At 40.8% G+C, this 12,600-nt stretch overlaps 1 protein-coding gene across 1 annotated transcript in view; it reads right to left on the bottom strand.

The window, feature by feature from the left end:
* Positions 1-10,954: 10,954 nt before the first annotated feature.
* The window catches only part of LOC132130589 (gamma-aminobutyric acid receptor subunit alpha-6-like), a 33,181-nt gene continuing 31,535 nt past the window's right edge, over positions 10,955-12,600 (bottom strand). The window contains exon 10 of the mRNA XM_059542340.1: positions 10,955-11,806. Coding sequence (XP_059398323.1) covers positions 11,797-11,806 — 10 coding nt within the window. The 3' untranslated portion in view covers positions 10,955-11,796. The remainder of the gene's footprint in view (positions 11,807-12,600) is intronic.

The raw sequence follows: 12,600 nt of genomic DNA, 5'->3' as shown, positions 1-12,600 counted from the left end.
GAAGATTGGCACATATATGGAATAAACTTTGATTTATTTGATATATTCCACTTATATTTATGAGTTTAAATGCATATTTCTCACCTTTCACCTATTTACTAAAGCCACTCGCTGCCGGTGAGCCCGGGTGCGAGGGCCCGTTCATCGCTGCTTGCAGCTTTAATTGTTATTATAATAGTAAGTGCATGTAACATCTGTAACAAGGACACCTTACAATAAAGTGTTACCAAACAAACAATAGATTTAATTTAGTCTGTTGTATGCTGGTAGAACTGAAACATGACAATTAATGCAGTTTTTGTAATTCCATCAACTGTTTGTATATTGACGGTTGTTGTGTATGATTGACTATAAGTTCTCACTGAACAGAAAACTTGCTAGTATTTTAGCCGAATGATTAAATATTAGGTCAGATTTAACATGTTTTAATAGAGTTAAGTTAAAGGATTTACTCTACAATGCGAGAGCACAATTTCCAAAAATTGCCAATGGGAGTGGAGAGTTCTGCAGGTGATCTACTGACAATACGCAAATTAAAGAACACAAACACAACATCTCATTTCCATAATGATGCATATTAGCATAATAATATGTAGTGATAAATTCTTCCTCTGGCATTTGAAATAAATTTAGAGTGAGAGATAAATATCTCTCACTTCTACCACATGCTCTCTGTTCTCTGTGGGCCCTCCTTTTGGCAGCAACAATCACAGCCATGTGTAAAACGTGGTTAAAACATGCTTTTTGTAGGGCGGTAAATAATAGCACAAATATCAGTAAATCGACTACTGCAAACCATAGTAAATCGTGTTGTGTAATTCATCTGAATACTTTCCTCCTTACAAATGCATATGCAATAAGGTCAGCTGCAAACATGGCTGTGTTCATCGCTAGTTTTTCACAGTGTGTCTTAAGTTAATCCTTAATGCCAAAACAGGGTTTGTGCAAGCTGTTATTAAATCTGTCCCTTAGGGTCTTTTGAGAAGCCGGGTGTTCAGAAGGGAGGGAGCATAGTGGCTGGGTGCAGATGCTGAAGTGTTCTGGTGGGGGTGGTGTTGGCGCAGTGGATAAGTCACATGCCTTTGGTGTGAGAGACCCGGGTTCGAATCCACTGTGAGACACCAATGTGTCCTTGAGCAAGACACTTAACCCCTAGTTGCTCCAGAGGCGTGCGACCTCTGACATATATAGCAATTGTAAGTCGCTTTGGATAAAAGCGTCAGCTAAATGAATAAATGTAAATGTGTTCTGAGGAAACAGCCCCCTTTGTTCTGTGTGAACACTGGCCCCAAACACTAATCTTCCATGGCCAGCATATGCATATGGTTTTCATCATGGCCAGACTGAGTAGATGGACTGCATCATTAAATGAGAGACCATTACAAAATATTATTACTTTCTCATTGAATCATGGGAAAGACAAACATGGCAAGAAAAATATCACCCACAGTCTTCAAAAAAAAAAAATAAAAAAAAAAATAAATTCAGGCTGCCCAGTCTACAGACTCCATTTTCCAACATACATTTCCATATGTGACCGCTGAAAAAAACTGGATAAATCCGTCTACAAAGGACACTTCAGATTGAAGGGTCATTCCAAACAGAAGTGATCAAAGTTGGCCACTTTGAAAGACCTTTTGGAATGAAGGATTTCGAAGATTACAACTGATGCACACTTCGCTCCCATGATTTTTTTTTTTTGCACAGGTTTAATTGTGCAAAAAGTCACCTCCTTAATTGACCTATCGGTAAGCCCCCCCCCCCACCAGTTACTTTGCTAACTCGAACAAACATACAGAGTTGCTAACATTCTGACTATGACAGCTGTTAGTGTGAAAACCTTGTCCTAGGATGTTTTTGATTAATTTTGGACACAGAAGGACCACCTCTCATTTGGGAGCATTCAAGTGGGACTTAAATATGGCATGGAGGGATGTAAAAGGTTTTAAAATAAATATGATTAATTTGGAAGCGAGGGTTTGCAGATTACAATCAAGCAGGGGAAGCCTCATGTTACAGTCATCATGATGACATTTTGGTCAAAAAATAGCAAAAACTACGACTTTATTCAGCATTGTCTTCTCTTCCGTGTCTGTTGTGGGAGAGTTCAAAACAAAGCAGTTTGTGATATCCGGTTCGCGAATGAATCATTCGATGTAACCGGATCTTTTTGAACCAGTTCACCAAATCAAACTGAATCGTTTTAAATGGTTTGTGTCTCCAATACACATCAATCCACAAATGACTTAAGCTGTTAACTTTTTTAATGTGGCTGACACTCCCTCTGAGTTCAAACAAACCAATATCCCGGAGTAATTCATTTACTCAAACAGTACACTGACTGAACTGCTGTGAAGAGAGAACTGAAGATGAACACCGATCCGAGCTAGATAACGAACAAAAGACTGACTCGTTCTCAAAGCGGTCCTGACAACCAACATCAAAAAGCAGGACTGCTGAAGGTGACCCCTACTGGGGAAGAGCGGGGTGCACCGCATTACACAGTGTCTGTCTCTCCTCAGAGCCATCAACAGCAGTTAGTTCAGTTGTTTCCTGCCGGTCCTCCGCTTCAGTGCACCAAGCTAGCAGCTCAAAGTACATCAGAGACCAGTTTCAACAGACTGGTTCCCTTAGTAGAATATTTAGCAGCATGGAAGCTACTGCCAAATGTGTCTCATTGGGTCCTGCAGACTGTAGAAAAAGGTTATCGAATTCAACTTAGTGCTCCGCTGCCACCTTTCAATGGGGTCTTTCCCACACTAGTGGGCCCAAGCAGGCTCTGATATTGGAACAAAAAGTAAATACCCTCTTGAGGAAGGAGGCCATCGAGGTGCGTCCCTCCTCACAACGGAGCCTGTGTTCTACAACCAATACTTTATAGTTCCAAAGAAGGATGGGGGGTTGTGTCCGATTTTAGATCTGCGTCAGTTAAACCGCTCAGTCAAGACTGAAGTTTAAGATGCTTACTATCAGGCAGGCCGTGTCTCAGATCAGGTCCGAGGACTGGTTTGTCATGATAGATCTAAAAGATGTTTATTTTCATATCTCCATTCTTCCAAATCACAGGAAGTTCCTAAGGTTTGCTTTCAGGGTCAAAGCTTACCAGTATCGAGTTCTTCCTTTTGGACTAGCACTCTCACCCTGAACTTTTACAAAGAGTGTGGATGCTGTGCTGGCTCCACTGCGACTCCAAGGCATCCGCATACTAAATTATATCAACGATTGGTTGATTTTGGCTCAATCAGAGCAGATGGTAGTTCGGCATTGTGATGTCATTCTCGCCCATGTGAAAAAGTTGGGGTTAAGATTAAACGCCAAGAAAAGTGTGCTTTCTCCATTACAGAGGACCACTTACCTGGGCGTGGTATGGGATTCAACCGCGATGTAGGCATGTCTGTCCCCTGCACGTATTGAGTCGATCCTCACGTCAGTCAAGAGAGTCAGAGAAGGCCAGTCACTCACTATTAAGCAGTTTCAGAAACTATTTACATTTACATTTAATCATTTAGCAGACACTTGTATCCAAAGCGACTTACAAATGAGAACAATAGAAGCAGTCAGGTCAACAAGAGAACAACAACAGTATACAAGTGCCATGACAAGTCTCAGTTAGTCTAGTATAGAACGCATAGGCAGGTGTTTTTTTTTAATAGAATGAAAAGACAAGTAAAGGAAAAGTGCTAGTGTTAGTTGCTTAAGTGCAGGCGAAAAAGATGAGTCTTTAGATGTTTCTTGAAAATTTGTAAAGACTCAGCTGTACGAATTGAGATTGGGAGGTCATTCCACCAGTTGGGCACAGTCCAGGAAAAGGTCCGTGAGAGTGATTTTGAACTTCTTTGGGATGGTACCACAAGGCGTCGTTCACTTGCATTGGGATTAATGGCAGGTTGTCCCTGTGTAACACTGTCTAGAGATGCTAGCAGTATTTCGAACATGGAATCATTTTCTCCCAGACCTAACAGGTCATCATGTGTTGGTGCGCACCGACAACATAGTGGTGGTCTCTTACATCAACCACCAAGGAGGTCTGCGTAAGCGACCCCTGTACAAGCTGGTGCGCCAGATCCTTCTGTGGCCCCAGGGCAAACTCCTTTTTGCTAAGAGCAGTACATATTCCTGGGCATATGAATGTGGGAGCAGACATCCTGTCGAGACAGGGGCCGAGGCCCGGGGAATGGAGGCTTCACGCCGAGGTGGTGAAGCAATTATGGACTATATGTGGTCAGGCTCAGTTGGATCTGTTTGCGACTCGCACTGACATCGCACTGTCCCCTTTGGTTCCCTCTAGTTCATCCAGCTCCTCTGGGACTGGACGCTATGGTGCAGACTTGGCCGAGGCTTCGTCTGTACGCTTTTCCCCCAATTGCTCTGCTCCTGGGAGTTCTGGAGAGAGTGCACCAGGATGGGGTCCATTTTCTATTAGTAGCCCCGGTCTGGCCAGGCCGAGTATGGTTCTCAGATCTAATCTCGCTCCTCGATGGCTCTCCATGGGAGATTCCCATCAGGAGGGATCTCCTCTCGAAGGCGGAGGGCACAATATTTCACCCTTGCCCGGCGCTATGGAAGTTATGGGTAGGGCCCCTGAGGGGGCACATCTTGTAGGTTCTGGTCCCTCAACCGAGGTTGCTGAGACCATCTTCCAATCCAGAGCTCCCTCAATGAGGAAACTCTATGCCTTGAAGTGGAAACCTTTCTTTGTGCGGAGATCGCCAATTTGACCCAGTTAACTGCCCAGTTGGTACAGTACTGGAATTCCTGCAGTCCCATTTCTCTGCAGGGTTGACTCACTCCACCCTGAAGGTCTACATGGAGGCCATTGCAGCCTACCGCACCCCTCTTAGTGGCCAGTCAGTGGGCAGACACCCCCTAGTTATACATTTCCTCTGTGGTGCGCTGAGGATGAGGCCTCCAGTACAATCTCTTGTCCCCACGTGGGACCTGGCTTTGGTGCTAGAAGGTCTTTGTAAGCCTCCTTTCGAGCCTATTGAAGAAATTGCTATCTCACGATTAAGACTGCCTTTCTTCTAGCAATCACTTCTCTAAAGAGAGTTGGGGATCTTCAGGCTCTCTAAGTGGCCCCTTCCTATTTTCCAGTGTGAGCACTGGATGCATACGTCCACAGAGCTGCCATGTGGAGAAAGGCGGATCAACTCCTAGTATGCTATGGTCCCCCTAAGAGGTGTCTTCTAGCCACAAAACAGACCTTCAGTCGGTGGATAGTGGATGCAATTACTTTTGCCTAGGAGTCCTCTGATCTCCCCTCACCATTGGGAGTCAAGGTTCACTCAATCAACTGTATGGCGGCCTCCAAGGCCTTCTTGTCAGGTGTGTCCATGCACGACATCTGCAACGCAGCTGGAGTGTCCACGCCCCTCACATTTTATGGTTTAGATCTGCGAGCCACTCCTGGCACTTCTATTTTCTTGCCTTAGCTGTGCTTCTTGTATACACACTAGGCAGGGACTTTCAAGTCTGGCGGCGTGGGCATTCTCATTCCAAAAAGCGTTCTCGGACACAGCTCAAGTTCCTGAAGGGGAACGTCCCAGGTTACGTATGTAACCATGGTTCCCCCAAGGGAACGAGATGCTGCATCTCAAGGCCATACTTCCGGCATCCCTGCCAGAGTTCGCTTCATTCCTAGAAGCTGACGCTCGTTCCACCTCATGTGCTTTTATAGCTTCCTGGTCGCTACGACACCTGCCTATGACGTCAAGCCCATTCAGGAAACTGATTATACATATTATTCAGAGCTGGTCACGCTGAAGGGCATTCCCAAAAGCGTTCTCAGTCGAAGTGTCTCATTCCCTTCGGGGAACTATGGTTACATATGTAACCTGGGACGTTCTCCATAACGAGCCTGAAAGCAGCACTGGGATCACACTTGAATTCAGGCCAGATGGAAACCTTTTTAATTTCTCCAGGCAACCACTAAGGTCTCAGCAGTGTGGGTCCTAAAGTTGCAGTATGCTAATGACTATTCGCTCGAGTCTCACAAACCGAAGACCTACAAACCACCCTTGCTGCTGCTGCTGTGAAGGCCTAGAACAAACTTGGCCTGTCAACCACTAAGACTGGATTGGTCCATTATGCCTGTTTTCACCATACAATAGGTATTTTTATTAAATATCATCCTTTCATAAGACTGCAATATTATTTATGAAATCCACAACCAGATAAAATCTATGGCTTATGCAGCCTTTGGCAAACTCCAAATGCTTTCATATATGATGCCTGCAGTGAAATCCCTGGGATCATATAGTATGATCATGGACATCTTTCTAGGACAAACTGCAAGGGCATGGAGCCCACATTTAATAAACACCAGCTGTGCTGGCTTGAGCATGTTATTAGGATTTCTCAAGATTGCCTGCCTGTACAGAGTCCTGTACAGACAACTTTATCTGGTCACTGGTCTGCAGGGGGTCAGAAGATATATGAAAATTATACAGGTATAAAAAACACCTTTAAGGAAATATAACATATTCCCATAACAAGCAGAAATTAGAACTAACTCTTCCCCCTAGCGACAGCTTTCATAACTCGCTGCTTAACCAGCAAAGTACAATGCATTGTACAATTAAATTAAAAACGCCACAATTTAGTGGAATGTTCACATATTCAAGTGCTCACAGCATGGGCATGATGATCAATCGAGAACATCACAACACAAGCCAACCATCTCATAAGCAGGGAGTAAACTGCAATCAATTCACTGGAGAAAGTGTGCAAGTATAAACCAATCTTTTATGAGTTTATGAATGAATACTCTTTCACAGCAGGCTGTAGTACACACAGCCTTAAAGACAGAAAATTCTGAATGGATGATGCCATACTTTTACTTATAAAGACATGGCTGTGTCACACACAGTGCATTGCATCTGTGGGAGAAGTGATTTGATTTTGTATGAGTTCCCTTTACATCATCTACTGATGCATTGAAGTTCCTGAGTTGAAAGATTAATTTATTGTTAATGGTGTTATACTTTTGTACATGCCTTATATTAGCATGGTGATGAGACAGACAGGTTTACTAAAATGATCGAAATCAAACAACACCATATCAAAATCACAATTATGGTGTATGGACAACTGGCCTGTGAGAAGAGACACTGGTATAAACGGGTGGATGGATGGTGTATGGACATTTATATGGTGCTAACTACAACAGTTCAGTCATGCATCTTCAATATAGCTCAGCAGGACACATGAGGATGTGTCGCTGCTCACAGCTTATGATCAGATTGCGTGTTACTCCTTTGAATGCCTTAAAATGGAAGATGGTCATAAGACGCTTAAGCCAGATTGCAAGGAATTTTATCCATGAGCATTCACAGTGTTGATGGACAGGGTTTGGCTTAACCACAAATTGTACTGATTCTGCATATCATCCTCAACATCAATATGCATAATGGCCCATTAAATGAGAAGCCTCTGTAAAATATTTTCATAAGACTGTCCTAGATTTGTCTAGGTTGGTGATATCATTTGTACACTGATGGCAGTAACTGATGCCATTTTAATAGAAACAAACCAGAAACATACTCCTATTACATCATATTATAATGGATTTCATTTAAAATTACCATCATTATTATTCAAGTGGCCATTATTACAATAATGTACAGCTGATACTGTGGATGAGAAACAAACTCACCAACTTGTTTTTGTCTCTCTAATTGCTTGCACAATGTGATTGAACTGTGGCAGATTGTTGGAGGGTAATGGATGAGGGCACGTTTAGCCGTAGTCTACTGTAGAGTGGATCTGGACTGAGCTGGATCCCGCTGTCATGTTTATTGAATGACAGCTTGGCATTTGAGGCACAAGTGTCTGCCATGATTCTGCATGTGTGATTTTCTATTTATTTATCCCTTTCTCTCTCTCCCTCTAGTCATTTTCTCTGCTTTTGTGACATCAGGACACAGAGTGCATCAGACAGTCTGCTGTTGGAGCGGGGCTGAGCTAACTTTGGCATGGTTTTGAAAAAAATATTAAACAAATATCCTGGTTGTCATCACAAGAAGGAAAAAAAAGGATAAATTCCTAATTCATAGAACATATGCATGGAGTCATAAATTGATGTGGTAGCTGACTGTTGATTGGGTTGATCAGTCAACACAATAGAGCTTCTTTAAAAACAGAACACAATGTTCTTTATTCTGGTAATGTAGTGTTACACAAAAAAGATTCTGAATCAACCCATGATGCCTTCTGCACCTCTTCAATCTCTTCTACCAAACGCACTGCTCGCCATCCCAAACAGCACAAAATGAGCATGGGACAAAAGTTGCATGCCTGCTTGTGAGCATATACACATGAATATTCATGCAGGTGGAGGAAGAATGGAGGAGTAAGTGCACAGGGCAGGTTGATTGAGTGAACTAACTGTGTACCAATAGGTGGCACTCTACCCTTTTTGACTAGAAAGGGCAACCTCGAGCATTTGGGCATTGGGAGGGAGGGGGGATTGAATGGATTCTGGCACACTTGTGCTGTTTATCCATACACACAAGCCTTGATAATTCCAATGTGGGCTGTGTGTGGAGCTGTAATTGGATGGTTGATGTTTATGAGCATAATCTCATGCCATTTGGCTGTAAGAGAGACAGAGAGAACTGCCCAGACCAATATCTACTTACTCCATGTCAGTACATGAGTCATTCATTCTGAGACATGACCCCTATGATAATTAGAGAACTTTCAGAAAATGCACATAATGTATGTATAATTGTGAATGTGCATTTGAAATTTTTAAAAACTTTATATATATCTCCCAAAGATGTATCCTAAGGAAAACAATATTGAAGCTAAAATTGACAAAATGTGCTTCCAAAGGGTGATAATTTCTGTCCATGGACTCTATTACATATAATCATTTCTGTTTCAGTATTTGATTTGTTTTTAGACTAGATAATATTTTTCCATCAGCAATTAATAGTATTTTTGAAGTCAACTTTTTACGCAGTTTTCTTATTTTTAAACTGTTTAATATAATCTAACTAAAAATATTTGGATTGATGAATATATATATATATATATATATATATATATGGAACAACAAACATTACAATTACAATTTCCGAATTTAAAGAGAGAGAGAGAGAAAGCAAAAAATGTAAAAATAAATGAAATCCTTAGACGCTGCAGCATTTACAAAAACAATCTACATGCTATGAATACCAAAAAGGCTTTAATACAATTAACATTTGACAGCATATTACATAGACATATTAAAATTGACTTTATTGTGACCAGTAAACAAATAAAACAAACAAACAAACTAAAAACCTTACGATGGAACTCAGGAAAGGAAAAACTTAAAAAAAATATTAAAAGACAATAGAAACACGCTGAGGATAAAATAAAACTCTCTGCACAAAAGGGGATAAAAAGCCATAAAAACCAACATAAAAGTCAAACATCATATGGAGACATCAGTGTCATATTTTATATGAAGTTATTAGTATATATATATATATATCTCATCTCTGCATTTGCTTTATGGTGACAGGCTCAAAGCTCAGCAACGATTCATCTCTCTCTCTCACACACACACACACACACACACACACACACACACACACACACACACACACACACACACACACACACACACACACACACACACACACACACACACACACACACACACACACAAAAATCAAACCCTCTGTGTGATTTGTATTTTTCTTTTCAGATAAGACTGCATAATGTGAAGATAAGCAGGTCAGATAACCTGTCAATCAGTGTGCAGTATGTGTGCATGAGAGGCCATGCAGTCCACAAAAACAAACCAGAAAACAGTCAAACAGTATTCTGATACAGATAATAAATAACCCATAGTTACACATGTATGTACAGCACATAAAATTGCATGCATTTGGCCAGGGACAGTTTTCGTGGGTAGGTCCCCATTGTCGCAGGACCCAGTTATCCCCCAGATACCCAACCTCCAAATTAGCATTTACTTAGTCTAAACTGGAAATTTCAGTTGATTTTGAGTTTGATTAATTTGCTCTTATTAAAAAGCATATTATTAGGTGATAATGTACTTGAGCATTCAAATGCAAAGAGGGCAGTCAATATACCTGATCATAAGCTGAGAACTGAACATAATTTCTAGCACATTTATAAATAAAAATCTAAGTATGATAGCCTAAAAACAGCATAAATAAATGAACTCATTTCACAGCCGGTGGACTGTTGCCAGGAAACCCTCTTCAGATGCTGGTTTCTGCCAAAGCAGGCTTGGATGGTGATGCATTTAAATATAAATGTTATAATATTCTTTGATGGAGGCCAACAAATAAATCATCTTCAATTATTACAGCACCTTATATAAGAATAATACTTTATCAATGACGAAAAAAAAAGGCACAGCAGCACTGATTCTGCTAATGCACTCTTGAAAATGGCATATCTGTAGGAGTAAGGTGTTTTCTATGAGTGTATAAATAAGTCAGCGCATTTGAGACACATACTGTACACAATCATAGTTTTCTCCAGGAGGGTTTCCTTTGTCCAAAACAGCAGAGAGTTCTAAATGAACTCTCTCCTAAAAGACCCTCATCAGTTCAATGAAGCAAAAAGAGTGGGACAAAATGATTCAAGAAAACAACTATTGTCTGAAGACAGCACGGATTCTTTGCCCCAGGTGGACTCCAGTGTCTGGAAAGACTTGAACTGTTTGCAGTTGTGTAGATGAAGTGGACCAAATAATGGAAACGCCACAATAAATAAAGCGCCTTAACTCTGAAAATAAACCACAACTATAAATGCTGTTGCAAAGATGAGTCACATTAGGCTGGCTGTCTGTTTGCAGTATTTGTAAGAAATAGAGATAAAAGGAGGCTAAACAAATTGCAGGTGCATCAGCTGCTTAAACTGCAAAAGTATTCAATGTGCCAAGATGAAAATCCAGCACTTCTTGTTATGCATTTACATACACAACCTAAACTCGTAGTTACGTTATTTTATTCAGTAGTTTGTTTTGTAAGTAAACTGTACAGTAAGTACATGCACTTTCAAATATAGTGCAAATTAAAATTCCCCTAGGCACAGATGGACAAAATGGACACCTGACCGAGTTGTTGCTAAATTCCAAAAAGTACCGTATCGGAATCTAAAATCGATTGTGTACCTCATAACCATCATTCATGTCTCAGAACACTGGAAGATCTGTAATGGTTCGGACATTTACAAAACAAAGTGTAACCTATGAATAATACTACTAATAATATTTAATGTAAAATGGTTCACTATCTCGCTACACACTTGTACAGTACGCCTTCAAAAATCGTCTCAAGCTGTTATGTTGCTTGGTGCTTCTTTTCAGGGTAAAAGTAGCATGGCTGCTATAAGGCTTGCAATTGCTGGAAAGTATTACCTGCACATTATTGTGAGTGTATGAAGAGTAGAGTTTTTATTATTATTATTATTATTATTATTATTATTTTGTGTGAAGGGAAAATGTTGAGTGTGTAATTACGTGACAATGTCAAAACAAGAGTGCCACAAGTGCCATTGCACCTTCACTGTCTTTAGGAAGTAGGAAAATCATTCTGCAGTCGGAGAGTTTTGTACCAGAGTGATGAGAGATCAATACATGCTATTGGGCTGAAGAGAGGGAAGGGGAAAAGATGAAGAAGGCTATCATTGTCCCCTTGCAGTCACAGTTACATCTTCAGCAGCAGACCCTGGATGTGTCTCTCATCCATACATCCTTCCATATATCCATCTGTCAGTTTGTTAGATGGCCTTGTCTTCAGTCGCCTTTCTCTGTGGCTTCTAAAAGGCTCACACTTCCCTGAAAGAGAGAGAGAGAGAGAGAGAGAGAGAGTAAAGAAAAAAAGAGAAAAAAATAAGAAACAAATGTGAGGAGGCAGGGACTTCAAGTGCCAAGTGTAAATAAAATTATTCACATGTATGAAGCTACAGTATGGGTTACCAAATATGGCTGTCTTTGCTACCCCATCACAGATGCAAAAACATTATATTTTAACTCTCATAACAGGTGAATATCTATCTATCTGCAAAAAGAGCCGAATGCAAATGAACGTGTCTGCGTGGCTCTGAATGCGAACTCCTTTTGTGGACGTGTTCTTCATGAAACAATGTGCAGAAACACGGCAGCTAAACAATCACAGCGTTTTATTATAATGGTGTTCTCATTATAATGGTATGGGTGTGACAGTCCAGTCATAATTATTAATATTCTGCATTGTAGTTTGTCCTGCTCGTGCTGCGCACTGAAGAGATATCACTGTAGTGATACAATGAAGTGCTTGACTCAACCAAATGCATCTTATATGAGGTAAATTATATATTCACAATATATATACACCGGGTGAAATGTTTTAAAATCACTTGTACTCTACCTGTTAGAAAAAATCCAGTCTGTGCCTGTGTCAGTTTGAGTCTTGGTAAAGTTTTAAATCCCTGCCGCCAAGATGCTCGTCTGTCAGTCACGGATTATGAAAAGTGAAACATAAATCCATAGGGGTGGTTGCATTTATTCACGCAATTTAAATTATTTATTTGAAGCTTCTTACTTTTCAGATTCTTATTCATGGCTTTATCATAATAGGCTGCATATTAACT

Source organism: Carassius carassius, chromosome 47 (genome assembly GCF_963082965.1).
Source record: "Carassius carassius chromosome 47, fCarCar2.1, whole genome shotgun sequence".
Taxonomy (NCBI): domain Eukaryota; kingdom Metazoa; phylum Chordata; class Actinopteri; order Cypriniformes; family Cyprinidae; genus Carassius; species Carassius carassius.
This window is presented reverse-complemented; position numbering and strand designations above follow the sequence as displayed.